This window comes from Geotrypetes seraphini, chromosome 3 (assembly GCF_902459505.1).
Source record: "Geotrypetes seraphini chromosome 3, aGeoSer1.1, whole genome shotgun sequence".
Taxonomy (NCBI): Eukaryota; Metazoa; Chordata; class Amphibia; order Gymnophiona; family Dermophiidae; genus Geotrypetes; species Geotrypetes seraphini.
Window position 1 is genome coordinate 50209448 of NC_047086.1, and position 20242 is coordinate 50229689.

The following is a 20242-nucleotide window of genomic DNA, read 5'->3' on the forward strand; positions in this document are numbered from 1 at the left end:
TTAAATGAGACAGTTATTCTCGTAAATTATAGCATTCTATAAATTGCCTGTGAAACTATTAGAAATGCCTATGATCCACCCTTGTTCCTCCCCTGTGAATACCCCCTTGCATTTTTGAGCTAAGCAAGTTGTACGTCTATATTATAGAACAGCGTTGAGCACATGGCTGCCATATACATGAATATGTGTACACTTCCCCATGCAAGAGATAGTATTCTCTTAATGTAGGTGCACATGGCACCCACTTTTAGGTGAGCAGTTATAGAATCTGTTAAAAACCTTTGGGACAATATAGTCAAGAGTTTTTTGAGGGGGTATTTTTTTAATTGAGAGCCTTAAAAGTACTTTAAAAGTATGCATTAGTTGGAAACCTTTTTTTTTTTTTAGAAGTTATTGTTTTCCAACCTCATATTTAACAATGATCATTTCTTTTGTTTTTAGCATTATTTTAATGTGACCTTTATTTAACATAACATAACAATGCTTTTGTACACTGCTATAACCTCGCAGCTCTGTACGGTTCGCAAATATAGAAGACTGTGCATACACAGCAATATAACAATTCGGTTCATGTATCGCCTCTTCTTCACGAAGCTCTTTGGCTCCCTGTTGAGCATAGAATCAATTATAAAATTCTTTTATTGACATTTAAAACCCGTTCCAGTAACCAACCTGAATTTATTAATAATTTAATCATACCTTATTGTCCATCTAAAACCCTTCGCTCTACGTCTCAAAATCTCTTAACGATTCCTTCTTTAAAGCACATCAACACTATTAGATCTAATAATTTCACGGTAACTGCCCCTTCTCTTTGGAATGCCACCCCTAATGATCTCCGTTCAGAAATATATCTTCCTCATTTTAAAAATAAGTTTAAAACATTCTTATAACAAGACGCTTTTGACACCTAACTGCCCTTATTAGGGCTAAATTTTATTTTTTTATTATTTTTTTAAATCCCCTTCCTACCGTACCTTACCTTTTATGTTAACTTTACTTTTCCTCTTGTTCCCATTCATTTATATGTTGTGTATTACTTGTCTTGTGACTCATCATGAGATCTATTTATGTAAGTCTGTAGTTTTGGTTCCTCGTTAGTACTTATTTGTACACTGCTTAGAAGTTTGATTGAGCGGTATAAAATGTTTTTAATAAACTTGAACTTGAAACATTTTCTTAAAAAGATAAGTTTTTAAGTTTTCTTAAAGTTAAAATAGGAATAAGAACTGGAAATCAATTTACTAAAACTCTTATCCCAAAGAGCAGGCTGGTAAGCCATGATTCTACTGAAATATCTCTTATATAAACACTTTACAGAGGGAAATGCAAAAAATCTAATTTACAATAATGTACACCTTGCAACAATTAATCATTTTTAACATCATTACAAAATGTATACTCTATATAATAGTGCAAGACAGCTAAATACTCTACTTTAGTGAGAGTTTCAACTCCAGTCTTCGGAGCACAGCTACTCACTCAGGATATACGGTATAAGCACAAGAGAGATCTGGATGCAGTGTCTCCATTTGGCTTTAGCATCTGGCTTGTCTCTCGCTAATTCTAAAGACAAGAAACACTCTACAGGCATATCATATTAAACATTACAATGCCAACCAGGATGTCACCTTTGTGGGACAGCACTTCACAAAACTAGAACACTGCATCATTGATTTTATGGTGAGAATACTAACACAAAATTTTAAGACAATCCAGAAATGCAAGACCTTTGAAATCAAAGTTATGAAATATTGTGACATTCACCAGACAGAACTTAACAAAGATCTGGGTTTTCTATCATAATACAAATCATAATTATACGGCTTTGTCACCTTCTTATCACCCATCCAGCTCTCCCTGTGGAATGCTTTTATGCTTCACTTACATAATCCGATATTTGTCAACATTTGCTCATTTCTGATCTGAAGAAGAAGGGCTGCCTTTGAAAGCTAATCAAAAATGCATTTAGTCCAATAAAAAGGTATCATCTTTATTTCCTTTCTGTTTAATTTCTTCTGTATATATTACCTTTAAATGTGGACTAACATGGCTACCATACCATTTTACTCATATCTAGGGCTACCAGATTGCCTCTTTAAAAAGAGATGACACCTGGCCCCACCCTGTTCTACCCCCCAGCCCCGCCCCCACACAAACCTCATGTCTCCTTCCCCGAGCTCAGAGCCACATCTGGAGGACCTCTGCACATGCGCCGATGTCAGCGCAATATCACCCACATGCACAAAGGCTCTCCAGGTGCCGCCTTGAGCTTGGGGGCCTTCCAAATCCTGGACAAACTGCTGAGTTTTGGAAATCCCTACAGACATCTTGACAGTCCTCTAAAAAAAGGACATATCCAGGTTTTCCCTGGAAGTCTGTTAACCCTATTCATATCAGTCATGATAATTTTCTTAGGTTCAGGTTTTCTTGGACGCCTACTTTGGTGGCATGAGGACCACAGCTGGTGGGGAACGGTGACAAACTCAAGGATACGATATTATCTTTAATCCTCAGGTGATGAAATTAATGATTAAGTGGGTTGTGAAGAAATGGGGGTTAAAGGTTGTGGGCAGCATTGCAGTGAGTTGGGATGGGGCCTGCTGGAACTTTGGGCCTGAAAAGAAACAATAGGCTTGACATTGTGTGCTAGGGAATTGGACTTCAGGTAGATCGTTACTGATTACCTGAGAGCTGGGGGTTACAACTGTGAGTGTGTGAAGGATTTGGGAACTGGGATGTGGTATGAAATGATGAAGTAGAAACTTACTGGGGACTGGACCTTTTGAAGTGATTGTTTGATATTTCTTAATGTATTTTATTGTTTGGTTAATAAAGTTGCGGCCATATTTTTTTTGTCATCAAAACTAGATGTTAGTATGCTGTTGACTGATAGGGAGAGGCGCTAATAACTGACTAGACAGATAAGAGATAAGTAAAGCAGCTTGACATACCACATAATATATCTCTTTGGTTTCCTCACTTGTATCGATGGATAGTTCGAATGAAGATCCAACCTGAAATAGAAATCAACTCTTGAAAATCCACAGTGAGACAAATATAGGCCTGGCCTAGCTATTTCAAATACATAGCAGCAATGTGCCTGCATGGAAATAACACTTTTGGACTTACCAGAACAATGGGGTCTGGGATATGAAGAAATATGTAAGCATTTTGCCGTGGCCAGAAGTAATTCATAGAGTCAAAATGTTTTGTAGTGTTCTGATAGCTGACCTATCAAAAAGAACCATTTACAGTAAAAAAGAAAGAAAGAGAAATACTGTATATATATATATATACTTCATTTTTCATCCACACATTTTTCATCCACAAGTGATTTATAATTAAGACCAAGATATAAATAATCAAGCCATGATGTGCCTATGGAGTGGTGGAGTAGCCTAGTGGTTACAGCAGCTGCCTCAGTATCCTGAGGTTATGAGTTTGATTCCCACTGCAACTCCTTGTGACTCACTTAACACTTCATTATCCCAGGTACAAAATAAGTACCTGTCTAAAATATGTAAACTATATTCACTGCATAATTACACAGATAAAGCAGTATATCAAGTTCCATCCCCTTTACCCTAGTATTTACAGGAATTCCATTTCCCCATCCCTGCAAGTTTTGTTGCTGTCCCTGTCCCTGCTCCGTTCCTGTAAGCTCTGCCTTAACTGCACAAGCCTCAAACACTTATGATGAGGACAGAGCTTGCAGGAAAAGCGCAGGGACGGGAAAAAATTTGTCATTCTCTAATAACAAGTACCTGGCAGAAACCCATGCTACCGATCCCCCATGTCTGTCTCAATAGCAGACTATAGACTTTTCCTCCAAGAAATTGTCTAAACCTTTCAAGCATAACCCTAGCTTAGCTTCTTTAAAGGTCCTACTACAATTCTTCACATGCTACCAAAGGCTTGTGCAAAAAAACACAGTTTTTGACACATTAATTGACAGATGGTTCCACTTAGAAGGTCTGGCTACATGCAAATAGAAATATGAAGGTATTTCTAATACGCATTTATTTGCAGATCTTAAAGACTTTGTTGGCTGGTAAATATGTCAATGCAATTCCTTTAATACTGGAGCAATATGATCAAAACTATTCTTCCCTGATAATACTCGCGCTACTGAATTTTGTGCAATTTGCGATGCTCTCAGTTTATTTTATCAGATACCCAATAGTACAGCATTGCAATAATAAAAACAGGGGAACACTATTGATTGGATCACTGTCTGAAAGTTAACGGGAGACTAAAAATCTTTTATCTTTTTCAAGATTCGTAACTTACATAAGAACATAACAATTGCTATACTGGGACAAACCACAAGTCCATCAAGCCCAATATCCTATTTCCAACAGGAAGGCATATCTGATAATATTCTGTATTTGCGGCTCCATCAGCAATGAAAAATCTATAATGACTCCCAAATTCCGGATTTTCTCCAGTATTGAAATAGCATCTGCTCCATTACTGAAAAAAGGAGGAAACTCATCAACAGTAGAGTGAGAAGCTAATTTCAGAACTTGCATCTTTCCGATATTCAGCTTCTAATAATTTGCTTTCATCCAAGAACCAACTGTACTCAGATAAAAAGGATTCTGTTAGCACAGAAGTTCAATGTAGGGATGCTTAGTAATCTGATTTGTTAGTTACATAGAAACATAGAAACATAGAATATGACGGCAGAAAAGGGCTGTAGCCCATCAAGTCTGCCCACGCTAATGACCCACCCCCAGACTTCACCCGGCTAGAGATCCCACATACATATCCCATTTCTTTTTAAAATCGAGCACGCTGCTGGCGTTAATCACCTGCAATGGAAGTTCATTCGGTGAAGAAATACTTCCTGGCGTCGCCATGAAATTGCCCACCTTTGATTTTCAGCGGATGACCTCTTGTGATTGAAGGTCCTTTAAGAAAGAAGATATCGTCTTCCACCTCGATGCGGCCCGTGATATATTTAAAAGTCTCAATCATGTCTCCCCTCTCTCTACGTTCCTCGAGCGAGTATAGCTGCAGTTTATTTAGTCTTTCCTCATATGGGAGGTTCTTGAGTCCCGAGACCATCCTGGTGGTCATTTGCTGAACCGACTCGACTCTCCGCACATCTTTTTGATAATGTGGTCTCCAGAATTGAACACAATATTCAAGATGAGGTCTCACCATGGATCTGTACAGGGGCATTATGACTTCGGGCCTCCGGCTGATGAAACCTCTACGGATGCATCCCACCATTTGTCTAGCCTTGGATGCAGCTTTCTCCATCTGCTTGGCAGTTTTCATGTCTTCACTAATGATTACTCCCAAATCACGCTCTGCCCTAGTCCTAGCTAAGGTCTCACCATTTAGAGTGTAAGTTCTGCACGGGTTCCTGCTGCCAAGGTGCATGACCTTACATTTTTTTGGCATTGAAGCCTAGCTGCCAAGTCGAGGACCAATGTTCCAATAAGAGCAGGTCTTGTTCCATACTGTTGGGCAAGGTGCTGTTATCTACTATGTTGCATAGTTTGGCGTCGTCGGCGAATAGTGTTATTTTACCTTGAAGCCCTTGAGTCAGGTCTCTTATGTATATGTTGAAAAGGATCGGTCCCAAGACCGATCCCTGTGGCACTCCACTGGTCACCTCCGATGTATTGGAGGGGGTACCGTTAACCACTACCCTCTGGATTCTACCGCTTAACCAGTCATTGACCCATGTCGTCAATGTCACTCCCAATCCCATTGAAGTCATCTTGCTCAACAATCTGCGGTGCGGGACGCTATCAAAAGCTTTGCTGAAGTCCAAGTACATGACATCCAGAAACTTCCCCATATCCAGTTTCCTTGTAACCCAGTCAAAGAAGCTGATCAGATTGGATTGACAGGACCTTCCCTTTGTGAATCCATACTGGTGGGGATCCTGTAGATTCTCCTCGGTCAGGATCGTATCTAATTCGTGTTTAATAAGTCTTTCCATGAGTTTGCTCACTATTGAGGTGAGACTCACTGGTCTGTAATTCGCAGCCTCCGTTCTGCAACCTTTTTTGTGCAATGGAATGACGTTAGCTGTTTTCCAGTCCATGGGGACTTTTCCGGTACTTAGGGAAAGACTGAACAGCACGGATAGCGGTTCCACTAGGACATCACACAACTCCCTAAGAATCCTGGGGTGTAGATTGTCCGGTCCCATGGCTTTGTTCACTTTGAGTTTTGATAGTTCGCCATGGACGCTGCTGGATGTAAACTTTAAATTTTGAAACGGGTCTTCCGAGGTTTGCCTTGCTTGCAGTTGTGGACCGGTCCCCGGTGCCTCACAGGTAAAGACTGAGCAAAAGTATTCATTTAGTAGTTTGGCTTTATTAGTTTTCCCAGTATGTGTATTGATGTTCTAGAGCTGTCTTCAAAATGGTGCAACTAACCTTTATCGACAGTCTTACAATGCTATTGCTGGAGGGTTCAAGCTGGAAGTGACGTCAGAGGGAGAGAAGAGGCCAGCGCAGGCAGCAGCTTGGAGATGCTGCTTGCACTGGCAAAGCGTTCAAGAGGTACGGGGGGAGGGAATGGCAGTCTCATATGCAGTGGGGTGGGGGGGAGGGAGGGAGAAGCAAGGAGCAGAAAAGAAGGCAGGGAATACCACAGCCCTGGGCGCCTCCTACCCTCACTATGCCACTGGCTACCAGTACAGTACAGTCTGATTTTCAAGGCCCTCAAAGAAAATGGCCCAGAGTATGTGAGGAACAGGATCTCCCTCTACATACCTTCAAGGTCACTAAGGTCCTCCCAAGCAGGAGGAGAGTTAGAAGAGAAGAGGCAGAAGTTCTATAACATAAAATGCATGAAGTATGAGGTTATCATTGCGTATATAACATTTTCTATCCATTGTCAATGGAGTGTATTGTCCCAAAGAAGAGAGCTTTTAGTTTCTTCCCAAAATTTAAGGCAATCACGTTCATCTTTGACGGTTATTGGGAGGTCGTTCCTGTTCTTTGCACCAATGTAGGTGAAGAGTATATTAAATATGCAATATTTACCTGCAATGATATCCTTCTTGTAGTTTCCTGCATCGGAATCTGGATGTCAAAAATCCCATTCTCTGGAAGAAAATATTCTTGTATTTCCGTAGTTCCTGTTCCATCAGCAGGTGAACTTGCAAGGGATCTTGTAGGAATTCCATATGACTCGTTAAATTGAATTATTTGGATGATCAGTTTTTTACTTCTGTCTTCTTGTGTCAGTGGTTGGAAATCGTGCCTAAATATTTTCACCTGTAACAACAAAATGCACCATTAGGCACTGCATCATAGTGCACTTCTTTGAATTGTTTAGCCGCATGGGCCCAGTATTCAGTCTATAGCAGTAAGCGACTTGTAAACTGCTCACAGGTTGAAATAATCCCAAATATTCAATACTGAGGCCAGACCAGTGGTCCATCTAGCCCAGTATCCTGTTTCCAACAAAGGCCAATCCAGGTCACAAATACCTGGCAGAATCCCAAAGAGTAACAACATTCCACACTACTGACCTCCATATCTGTCTCAATAGCAGACAATGGACTTTTCCTCCAGGAATTTGTCCAAACCATTTTTAACTCAGCTATGTTAACTGTTGTTTCTATATCCTCTGCAATGAGTTCCAGAGTTTAACTATTCTTTGAGTGAAAAAATATTTCCTCCTATTGGTTTTAAAGGTATTTCCATGTAACTGCATTTGAATATCTGGGTAACTGCAATCATATGGATGTTATCTGTATACTGACCAATATTTAAACTAGTGCCTGGTTATAATCAGCCCTTTAATCTTTACATTTACTTGAGGAATCAGCCCTTCAATCTTTACGCTCTCTCGACTGGACAATGGCAACATGGTGTATGTTGGTTTACCACAGTCCAATCTAAAGCATCTTCAAATGATCCAAAATACGGCCCTAAGATTATTAGATGACATTAAAAAAATGTGTCAAACACTAAAATATCTCAAAACCATTGGTGAAAGAAATAATTTGTATGGTATATCTCTTAAAGGTGGCAGTGTATCTTCTCTTAACAAAGGGTGGTAAGCCTCAGAATATGGAGCCTTATACCCAATTCAGGTCAACTTGTGAAAAACTTTCACTTACTCCCATCAGGAGTAAAACATGTAAAATTTGTAAGCTTATTGAGCTAGCAACAGCTCCAGTCGAGATACACTTAATGATATGGAAGCTCAGACATCACAGCGCTCCTTAAAATAAGTTCTAGATAAGTACTGTTCGCTAGAACTAGAGCAGAACAATTAAGCATTCCATTATTCTGTTGTTTCCCTTTGAAATAGTCTGTTTGGTGTATTATCAAGATGGCTGGGCAGAAACAAAACATAAAACTAAAAAGCAGAAGCCTTTGCCGTTTTACAGAGAAGGAGATCTTGAAAGAAGAAAAAACTTTTTAGAAAATATTGACATTAAATAAGTTTCCATTAATAAATATATTACAATTTTATAAGCATTGGGAGGGGGATGGAAGCCTATGACTTAAACAAGAGCAAGTGAAAGTTTTTCATGAGTTGACCCAAATTGGGTATAAGGCTCCATATTCTGCGGCTTACTACCCTTGTTAAGAGAAAATACACTGATACCTTTAAGAGATACACCATACAAATTATTTCTTTCACCAATGGTTTTGAGATATTTTAGTGTTTGATACTTTTGAACCATAAGGGATTTTTCTATTAATAAAAAAAACATGATCATATTACTCCTCTTTTTTTTGTTTTGCGTTACCATTGGCTGCCTATTTACTATATGACCCAGTTTAAAATTCTTTTTTTTTTTAATTCTTTATTCATTTTTAAATTTACAATAAGTGTAATAATATATCCAAACAAATTAACAATAAATATAACACTTAATAATCATCAATGGTACAAATAATATGCTCTTATCTCCCATCCTTCCCACCCTTTCTTATCATATAATCAATACCTTATACAATATGTAACAATAAATTTACCCTCCCCTCCCCCCCTCACAATCAAACTTGTAAATTTAAAGGAAAAAAATAAAAAATAAAATGTCATCTAATCAGTACAATACTTTGTAAATGGCTCCCACACATCCTGAAATTTCCTGAAAAAACCGCACTGTATTGCAATAAATCTTTCCATTTTATAAACATGACATAAGGAATTCCACCAGAAATTATAATTTAATCTACTCCAATTTTTCCAATTATATGTAATTTGTTGAATGGCAACCCCAGTCATTATAAGTAATAATTTGTTATTATTTGTAGAAATCTGACTTTTTGCTCTCATTGCTATACCAAATAGCACAGTATCATATGATAATGCCACTGGGTTATCTAATAAACATTAATTTGGTCCCAAATTGATTTCCAGAAATTCATAATAAATGGACAATAGAATAATAAATGATCTAAAGTTCCTGCTTCGAGATGACAGTGCCAACATTTATTAGACTTAGAGCTATCCAATTTTTGTAAGCGAACAGGGGTCCATAATGCTCTATGTAACAGAAAAAAACAAGTTTGTCTCATAGATGCCGACATTGTACATCTCATCCTCCAAGTCCAAATTTGTGGCCATTGAGACGCAGTAATTTGGTGCTTAATCTCAATACTCCAAATGTCTCTCAGACCAGTGTTTAGTTTCTTTTTAATAAATCCAGTCAGCAATTTATACCACTGGGCGGCCTGGTGACCCAAGAAGTCCGCCTGAAAACATAAGAACTCCATACTAAAATGATTACTAAGGTTTTTCCATTCAGGGAACCCCGCCTGAATGGCCTGCTTCAGTTGCAACCATCTAAAACATTCTGATTTATTAAGACCAAATTTATGTTACAACTGTGAAAATTCAAACATTTTACCATTAGAGATAACATCATCTAATAAACGTATTCCTGCTATCATCCAATGCTTCCAGGCGAGCCTTTCTCCGCCAATTTGAATCTTGGAGTTCAGCCATAAGGATTGATTTGTAGATTTGTGAATTGGAATTGTTGTTAAATCACTTACATAACGCAATGTTTTCCATGTATCAGCTAATATTCTGTTATCTTTACTGTAACTAGGCATTTTGATACTGAGCATATGACAAAGGCGCAAAGGAGACATGAGTTACCATTCAAGCCACAACCAATCTGGGAGTTTTTCCATGAGCTCTGGGAGGACCCAATACATACTCTGGTGCAAAAATTCTTACCTAGGTGCATAGGGCCTATTATGATAATATGCCTTCTTACTTAAGGCCCCCTTTTACAAAGGCGATTATCGCAGCGGGCCATGGTAACCACTCCTAAACCTATAGGGATTCAGTGGGCATCAGAACATTTGCCGCATGGCAGCCACTACCATCCATTTGTAAAAGGGGAAGGGAGGGTAAGTGATTTAGACACTCCATATATTCCCACAAGAGCTTTAAACTCTGTCCAAGATCATAATATGGCCATTATGCAGGTATCTATTGCTTGTTGGTCTACTAAGCACATTAATGCTTTTTGCCTGAATTTTGCCCGCTCTTTGGAACTGCCCAAGATCATTCGAGGAGAAATGACTTTAAAAAATTTTCAAAATGGTATTGAAAACACATTTATTTTGAAATGGCTTTCAGTAGTCAATCTGGTGGGGACTCAAGGATTTATTAGCGCACTTGGAACTATGTGGGGAGATATTATTAAACCCTGATTTTAGCATTCATATGTCTTGTGATTCTGAAGGGGGTTTCTCTCTCTTTTCTTCTTTCTTTCTCTTTGGAGTCAATGATTTAGGTCTTTTCTCTTATTTTATAGGAGTTCTTTTCTTTTATTGCATTTTATATTTGTATAATTGTAAACCACCGTAATCTTAGCAGGATAGGCAGTATATTAAATGTTAAATAAACTATAAATTGAAACTGATAGTCAGTGACACTTTTTGGTTAAGTGAATATCAGCAGCCTGCCAGTTCAATGAACCTCTCCTGCTTGATTAAACACATTTGAACATTGGGCCAAATGTCACTCAGTTTAAATCTTCCCATACATAATATTCACATTTTATTACTGGGCCAATTAAGGGTGCAAAAATAATTCATATAATAATGATGGAAATGTAGGAAAACACATTCAGATGTTTCTTATTTATTTTATATTTTTATATACAAGGTATCAAAAACTATTAAAGAGGTATACCTTAGTATACCTTAGCAATGTTAGGAAATTCTACTTTACGGAGAGGGTAGTGGATGCCTGGAATGCGCTCCCGAGAGAGGTGGTGGAGAGTAAAACTGTGACTGAGTTCAAAGAAGCGTGGGATGAACACAGAAGATTTAGAATCAGAAAATAATATTAAATATTGAACTAGGCCAGTTACTGGGCAGACTTGCACGGTCTGTGTCTGTGTATGGCTGTTTGGTGGAGGATGGGCAGGGGAGGGCTTCAATGGCTGCGAGGGTGTAGATGGGCTGGAGTAAGTCTTAACAGAGATTTCGGCAGTTGGAACTCAAGCACAGTACAGGGTAAAGCTTTGGATTCTTGCCCAGAAATAGCTAAGAAGAAAAAAAATTTAAAAAAAAATTTTTAAATTGAATCAGGTTGGGCAGACTGGATAGACCATTCGGGTCTTTATCTGCCGTCATCTACTATGTTACTATGTATTACAACAAAACTGTAAATATAGATCAGTTCGTATGAGAAAGATAAACATCAAAAGTCCGATTTGCAATGTTCAAGTAACAAATACCATGTTTTGTTATAAGAAAGTATCGAATTATGGCGTTCAGCAATATGACGTTCATATTTAATATGTAAGCAAACAGAATTCAACCATTGGTTAAAATCTAGTTTCGAGGAATCTTTCCAGTTCTGAAGAATAATCTTAATAGCAATAAATAATAATATAGTCATGAGACGATCATGATACATGGATAAAGGTGATGAAAGAGTCAGCAAACCTGTGATTATAATATCAAAAGAGAGGGGATCAGAAATATGAAAAATTTTAGTAATGATAGGCCAGATTGAGGACCAAAATGCAAAAACATGGGGACAATCATATAACATATGACGTAAGGAGCCATCATGCGATTTACAGGTCCAACAACAGCCCTCTTTTGACTTCGCTAATTTGGCCGATTTATTCGGGGTCCACAAAGCTCTGTGGTATAGAAATATAGCCGCTTGCATGTGTGAAGCTGAGCGTAAAGATTTTAGAAGTCTAGGCCATAGATCAAGCCAGGTATGTTCAGTACATGAGGTTTGTAGCAACGTGCCCCATTTAGTAGAGGAATCTGGTAAAGGATGGTAACATTTGGACTGTATATATTTATACCATTTGGATGACTGTCCTTTGGTGGAAGAGAAAGACAGTGTCATGGAAGATAAATCAGACAGTGTATGTAGTGATGAGGGAGAAGAGAAGGATGCATTGAGGCAGTGGTGTAGTTGAACCCATTTGAAGTATTGGGAAGGGGGAATGTGAAATTTGGCCATGATATCAGAGAATGATATCCAATACTGACCTCTCATGTTATGGTATACCTTTCATATCTCATAACTAGCTCTAATCTATTTATACGGACTATTGTCTATATTTTGTCTTTATGTCCTTATGTTATAGCTCATATTTGAATCTAATATGTTAATTGATTACTTCTACTACACATATTCCTTGTAACTTTTTCTCTGCAATTTGATATACTTGGCATGTGTTAATACTGTTGCTTCCCTTGGAAGCATTTTCACTGTTGTTTTTCATTGCCACGAAAATCAATAAAACTTTATGGACAAAAAAAAAGAGGTATACCTTACCTCTTCCTACCCACCCCCAAATCCTTTCAAAAAATATTAAAGACCATTTATCTTCCAAACTAACCCTCCTTCCTACCTATAAAAAGCAGCAAATAGAACCCAAAGTACTAGGATATACTCTTACAAAAACAATGAGATGCACATTGAGAAAAATGGCCTACTGCGGACAAGCCAGCACGGATTCTGCAAGGGAAGGTCGTGCCTGACAAACCTTCTGTACTTCTTTGAGGGAATAAGCAGTCAGATGGACAAAGGGGAACCCATAGACATCATTTACCTCAACTTTCAAAAGGCCTTTGACAAGGTGCCACATGAAAGGCTGCTTAGGAAGCTGTGGAACCACGGGGTGGGCGGGGATGTACACAGATGGATCAAGCACTGGTTGTCAGGTAGACTACAGAGGGTCGGAGTAAAGGGCCAATATTCTGACTGGAGGGGAGTCACGAGCGGTGTGCCACAGGGATCGGTGCTGGGACCGCTACTCTTCAACATATTTATCAATGACCTGGAAACGGAGGCAAAGTGTGAGGTTATAAAATTTGCAGACGATACCAAACTCTGCGCCAGAGTTAGGACCAGGGAAGAGTGTGAGGATTTGCAAAGGGACCTTGATAAGCTGGAGGACTGGGCAAACAAATGGCAAATGCGCTTTAACGTAGACAAATGCAAGGTCATGCACATAGGGAAAAAGAACCCGTTGTTCGAGTACAAAATGGGAGGGGGACGGCTGGGAGACACTGGACTTGAGAGAGACTTGGGTGTGCTAGTGGATCCATCCATGAAACCATCCGCACAGTGTGCAGCAGCCTCGAAGAAAGCCAACAGGATGCTGGGCATCATCAAGAGGGGCATAACATCCAGGACGCGGGAAGTCATCATGCCGCTGTATCAAGCGATGGTGCGCCCACATCTGGAATACTGCGTTCAATATTGGTCGCCGCACCTCAAGAAGGACATGGCAGTTCTTGAGAAAGTCCAAAGGAGGGCAACGAAACTGGTAAGAGGGCTGGAAAACTGCCCATACGCCGAGAGGCTGGATAAACTGGGGCTCTTCTCTCTGGAGAAGAGGAGGCTCAGGGGGGATATGATAGAGACCTTCAAAATACTTAGGGGCATAGAGAAGGTGGACAGGGACAGGTTCTTCAGACTAAAAGGGACGGCAGGTACGAGGGGGCACTCAGAGAAACTGAAGGGGGATAGGTTCAAATCAAATGCAAGGAAGTTTTTCTTCACCCAAAGGGTCGTGGACACATGGAATGCGCTCCCGGAGGAAGTGATCCGGCAGAGTACAGTACAGGGATTCAAACAGGGATTGGACGGATTCCTGAGGGAAAAGGGGATCGTGGGGTACTGAGGGAGGAGCTGGGGTGTTGCATAAGTATAGACAGCTCACCAGGTCTTGTAGGTGAATGGCCGGAGGGTTAGGACTTTGATGGGAAGATAGGACTTCGATGAGATACCTAGGGGGCAAGGGGGCCCCTTCTGGTGATTCAGGCAGGTCATGACCTGTTGGGCCGCCGCGGGGGCGGACTGCTGGGCGGGATGGACCTGTGGTCTGACCCGGCAGAGGCACTGCTTATGTTCTTATGTTCTTATGTTAACTTGCTCTTCCAGCAGCTCTGGTAGTATCAGTTTATACAGTAGAAACAGTAGTGTAACTACCATTGAATGGGCCTGGAAAAATGCCCCGGGCCACCCAACAGTAGGCGTTGCTACTATTGCTCCCCTCGATCCCACAGATCCAGGCATTCTCCCCTTTTACCCTTCCCCCAATGTCTGGTATCCCCATATGACCCTTAAATCCATGGTGAGCAGCCTGCAGAGGCACTGCTAGGACCTTTCCACTGCTGTGTCCTACCTCTCTGATGTCACTTCCTGTGAGTGAGACGCAACAAAGTTCCTGGTAGCACTGGGCGGAGGCAGACTGTCTACCTAGCTGCCGCTGCTTCTGCCTGCCATTTAACATGGGTTTCAAGAGCCGTGGGGAGAACGGAGGGGGTGTTTTAGAGAGAGGCCAGTTCACAAGGGCTTGGGGACAGAAGAGAGGGATACCAGGACCTGAGGGGGGGGGGTGAGGGGAGAGAAAGAAGGGTGGGGAGTGTGTGGTACAGTGGTTAGAGCCACAGCCTCAGCACCCTTAGGTTGTGGGTTCAAATCTCACACTGCTCCTTGTGACCCTGGGCAAGTCACTTAATCCCCCATTACCCCAGGTATATTAGATAGACTGTGAGCCTGCCAGGACAGATAGGGACAAATGCTTTACCTGAATATAAACCACTTAGACTGTAAGTGGTATATAAATGCTTAAATAAATAATAAGATTGATAGCAGGACTTGTGTGGGGCTGAAGAAATTGAGGCAAAGGGGAGAGAGAGACCTGAGAATGAAAAGATGAAAGATGATGCTGGACTGAAGGGGCTGAGTAGAGGGAGGATAAGGAGAGAGTCCAAAAAGGAAGAGGGGAGAGAGATGCTGGACAGGTAATTGGAGGAAAAAGAGAAAGAAAGACTGGATGCTAAAAGGGAGATATACTGAACCAATGGAGGGAAAGATTGATGTTGGACTGTGGTGGAGGGAGAGGGACAGATGCTGGGCCTAGAGTGGGGGATGTTGAAGAAAGGGAAGAGAATGTTGTTTTAAGGTGTGTGTATTTCTCACTGTTAGTTCATTGTATCTCTGCCAAACATTTACATGTGACTCCGTTTTGTTTAAAGGAAAAACTAATTTCTCCTAAAGCTTACTGCAATTTCACAAGAGATATTTTAACTAAGTTCACTTTATGTAAAATTTAAATCACACCAGGGTGTCATTGCCTGTTAGAAATGTTATAAAGGAATCATCTAGGCCAGGGGTGCCCACACTTTTTTGACTCGTGAGCTACTTTTAAAATGACCAAGTCAAAATGATCTACCAACAATAAAATTTAAAAAAAACACAACGCACACTGTACGCATAGAATTGATAATTATCATTCCTATTCCGGGGTTTTTTCAAAGAGGTCAAAGCAGATGACTCTATGCATTGTCACCTCAGTAACAACCATACAAAAATAGACAAATACCCACCCCCTCCCTTTTTACTAAACCACAATAGCAGTTTTTAGCGCAGGGAGCTGCGCTGAATGCCCAGCGCTGCTTTAAACGCTCATAGGCTCCCTGCGCTAAAAACTACTATTGCGGTTTAGTAAAAGGGGACAATATTGTAAAATATAGACAGCAGATATAAATTCAGACACATTTTGATCACTAAATTTAAAATAAAATTATTTTTCCTACCTTGTCTGGTGATTTCATGAGTCTCTGGTTGCACTTTCATCTTCTGACTGTGCATCCAATCTTTCTTTCAGCCTGTATGCTTCCTCTCCTTCACACCTCATTCCCTCCCCCAACTTTTTCTTCCTCTCTCCCTGACCTTTCTTTCTTTCTCTCTTCATGCCCCCTTTCTTTTTTTCTGTTTCTCTTCTTTCCTTCTGTTTCCCTGCCTGCCCCCTTTCTTTCTTTCTTTCTCCCTGCCCTTCCCCAAGCCACTGCCACTGCCGCTGCCATCGGAGAACAGGAACCAAACGCCACCAATGGATAACAGGCCCCAAAGCCGACGCCGACGCCACCCCACGCTCTCTCTGCTTCGGGCCGATCTATCTTCCTCTCCCTGACGTCAATTCTGCCGTTGGAGAGGAAGTTCCGCCCAGCCAGGCAGCGATTGGCTGGCCCAAACTTCCTCTCCGACGGCAGAATTGACGTCGGGGAGAGGAAGATTGATCGGCCCGATAGATCGCCAAGGCAAAGTGAGTCCTGGATGATCGACTCACTTTGCCTTGGCGAGCTACCGGTTGATCGCGATCGACCTATTGGGCACCCCTGGTCTAGGCTAAGCAGATTTGCCGTCTAACAGTAGCGTGGAGTAACCAGGAGGCGTTCGGGGGAAGAAAGTGGTTTGGAGTCAGAGGAGCAACATAGATAAGTATTATAGATGACTCCTTTATAACATTTCTGACAGGCACGCACCCATTTTGACACACTGGTGGGAAGTGATTTTATGGTCGCTCCCGAACACAGCTGTTGGGTAGTCGTTTTCTCTGTTTGGCTCGTAACACAATGTTAAATTGTTGTAAAATTAAATAGAAAAAAGAAAAAATATATACAGAATAAAATTGGGTAGCTTGTTTGATTTGTGAATGAGATAAAGTTAAATTATTGAGAAATTAAATTTGGATAAATAAATTTGGAGGAATGGATGGTTGGTTGTTTTTTTTCCAATGAGGTAGCTCTGAGTTATGCCCGCTTGAACGCTAAGGAGCAATAGCTGGGTAGAGTCTGAGGCTTTTCCTCCTCCTTTAAGTATATTTATGTATATGCATACATGTATATACACATATACATACATGATCCTCTATGAGGTTTTTCACAGCTCTTGATGTATTATTGATGCTTTTTCTGCATTTAAAACATTTATATGTTTGAACCAAAGGCCAATATTTAAACTAGTAGCTTAATAGAAGTTTTTTGAATGAAGAAATAAGATATAATTTATTCCTGGGTTTGGGAACAGGAGAATTAGGTTCAAGGGTATTGGAGTTTTGAATAATTTGTCCCTTGAGTCTGTGGATGTGGAGCGTTCACGTATTTAAATAGTGGGGCTCCCCAGGGGTCTGTGCTGGGACCGCTGCTTTGGAACATAGTTATCAATGATCTAGAGATTGGAATAACTAGCGAGAGAATTAAATTTGCTGATGACTCAAAGTTGTTTCCAGTGGTCCAGGAAGTCTTGGTCAGGGATAATAATGACTTACCTATTTCAATCCAGTATGATTTGGGAGCTACTTTATTTCTATAATAAGAGGCTACTCGGGAGGGCTGGTTTGGTTATTGATGTCTCTTTCCAGAATATGGTGAATTATAGGAGAAGGGGGTCTGACCAAGGTACCGTACTTTTTTAATATTTAATTTATAGCTCACTAGGCAGGTAACAATCAACACACATACTGTAAAACAATAGAACACAAAACAAAATAACAAGTCCCATTGCTTAGTCAATTGCTAATCTCATCAGCAATTATTTTTATTGATTTATTCAATTTTTCTATACTGTTCTCCCAGGGAAGCTCAGAACGGTTTACATGAATTTATTCAGGTACTCAAGCATTTTTCCTTGTCTGTCCCGGTGGGCTCACAATCTATCTAATGTACCTGGGGCAATGGGGGGGGGGTGAGATTGTGACTTGCCCAAAGTCACAAGGAGCAGCGTGGGTTTGAACCCACAACCCCAGAGTGCTGAGGCTGTCGCTTTAACCACTGCGCCACACACTCCCCTAAAGCATACATATTCTTTTCCTAATTAACCCCTTCTTGTACAAAGCCCGATAGCATGGGCCACTGTGGTAGCAGCCCCGAAGCCCATAGGAATTTAAAGGGTTTCGGGGCTTTTACTGTGCAGCTTTGTAAAAGTGTGTGGGGGGGAGGGAGGGATAAATGATTTTGTGTCATGGATAGGTAAAACCATGCTATCATTTCCATGCCATCGTTTTCAAGGATTTACAGTTCTCATCTTCTTTGCACAATTAGGACTACAAATCTAGAGCAGGGCGTGGTGACGTTAGAAAAGTTTTACCCGTCTGAACTGTCCCAGTATCCTGAGACGGTCTCCCCGTTGTGTTTACCTTTCCTGTGTAGTTGAAAGGAGGTCTAATAGGAGAGGTCTCATAAAAGATGATAGCATATACAGAGTCCTCGATGCTGAAGTAGCTTGTTTGATTCATGGTGACACCTGCAAAAAGACATAAAAGATTCTGTTCTTTTTGTGTGTGTGGGGGGGGGGGGGAGGGAACAGGTAGAAACATTCTAAGAAAACTTTGCATGGTTAGTTTTTGCTAGGGTTACCAGATTTTACTTTAGTAAAATCCGGCCCGCCCAGTTCCACCCATCCCTCCCCTATTATAATAATAATAATAATAACTTTATTTTTATATACCGCCAACTATCTTGCGACTTCTAGGCGGTTTACAATAAAGAGGAGTGGTTTACAATATAGAGAAACTGTAGTTACAATATAGATAAACTGTAGTTACAATAGAGAGAGACTGTACATACAGCGGATTAAAGGGTATAACATTGTACATCTGGTAGTTCCAACATTAATAAATATTAACAGCAGTTTGTGTGCCGTGCTGCTTACACATGATTAGAAATGTTCCTTAAATTGAATATAGTGTTCATGGTTGGTGATTGGGTTGGGGTTTATAATTTAATGATTTGGGTATGTTGTGGTATTATAAAGGGGGCTGATGTTCTGGTTCGTTATCTAAGTATTTCAAGAACAGGTATGTTTTTAGGTGTTTCCTAAATTCACCATAATTGGTTGTATATGTATTATGTCTCAGTCCCACCCCCAATTCCGCCCTAGTCCCCCCCCCTCCCCCGCTGCCTGCTCTTATCGGGCAGGAGGGCATCCACGCATACGCGGATACCCTCCTGCCCCACGCAATTTTGAGGAAGCTTTTCAAAACCCAGACAAAGTGTTGGGTTTTAAAAAGCCATCCCGACCCCTGGACATGTCCTCGAAAAGGAGGACATGTCCTGGGAAATCCGGAAATTTGGTAACCCTAGTTTTTGCTATGTGTCCTACTACCAAATCTGAGTAATTCATGTTTTACTTTCTCTTCACTAGAAATGTGCACGGTCAATGGTCAGAAGAAGTAATTGCAGAATCCACCGTTCTAGGGTTTAAGGGTAAGTTAGATCTACACCTCCTTATGAGTGGCTTAAGGTGACATAGGTAGGGTAAGCTCGATGCACATCTCTTACGAGAAGCTTAGAGTGATATGCTAATACTATGCCAGGGTACACCTGGCAGGGCCTCCGCGTGTGCGGATTGCCGGACTTGATGAACCTAGGGTCTGTTCCGGAGATGGCACTTCTTATGTTCTTATGTTCTAAATCTTTACATTTAAAAACCTGGAACCACTGGCTGGTTAAATTTTAATTAGGCATCTGATGTAGTATGAGTAAGGTGACCATACGTCCCGTTTTGAACGGGACAGTCCCGTTTTCAGATCCCCTGTCCCATTGTCCCCACACACAGCTTTGGGATGCCAAAATGTCCCGTTTTCAGGGACAGCGCTCCCGAAGCTGTGCGCGGGGACAACGGGACAGCTTCCTGTCCCTCTCCTGCCGCTCCGAAAAAAAAAAAAAGCCTCCCTCCAGGCCCGATTTAGGTCCACCGCCGCTGCTCCTCTGCTGCCACTACTCGAACCCGGAAGCCTTCTTCCCGACGTCAATTCTGACGTCGGAGAGGACGTTCTGGGCCAGCCAATCGCTGCCTGGCTGGTAGAAATCTGGAACGCTCTTCTGGAGTCTGTAGTAGGGGAAAACACCCTCCAGGGATTCAAGACGAAGTTAAACAAGTTCCTGTTGAACCGGAACGTACGCAGGTAGGGCTAGTTTCAGGGCTCTGGTCTTTGACCAGAGGGCCGCCGCGTGAG

At 41.0% G+C, this 20242-nt stretch overlaps 1 protein-coding gene across 1 annotated transcript in view; it reads right to left on the minus strand.

The window, feature by feature from the left end:
- LOC117357576 (CD109 antigen-like) overlaps positions 1 to 20242 on the minus strand; it is a 167441-nt gene that overhangs the window by 95773 nt on the left and 51426 nt on the right. Inside the window, exons 10-13 of the mRNA XM_033938377.1 lie at positions 18422 to 18528; positions 7017 to 7250; positions 3133 to 3234; positions 2955 to 3017 (exon numbers count right to left, since the gene is read on the minus strand). Of these exons, the coding sequence (XP_033794268.1) occupies positions 2955 to 3017; positions 3133 to 3234; positions 7017 to 7250; positions 18422 to 18528 (506 nt within the window). The remainder of the gene's footprint in view (positions 1 to 2954; positions 3018 to 3132; positions 3235 to 7016; positions 7251 to 18421; positions 18529 to 20242) is intronic.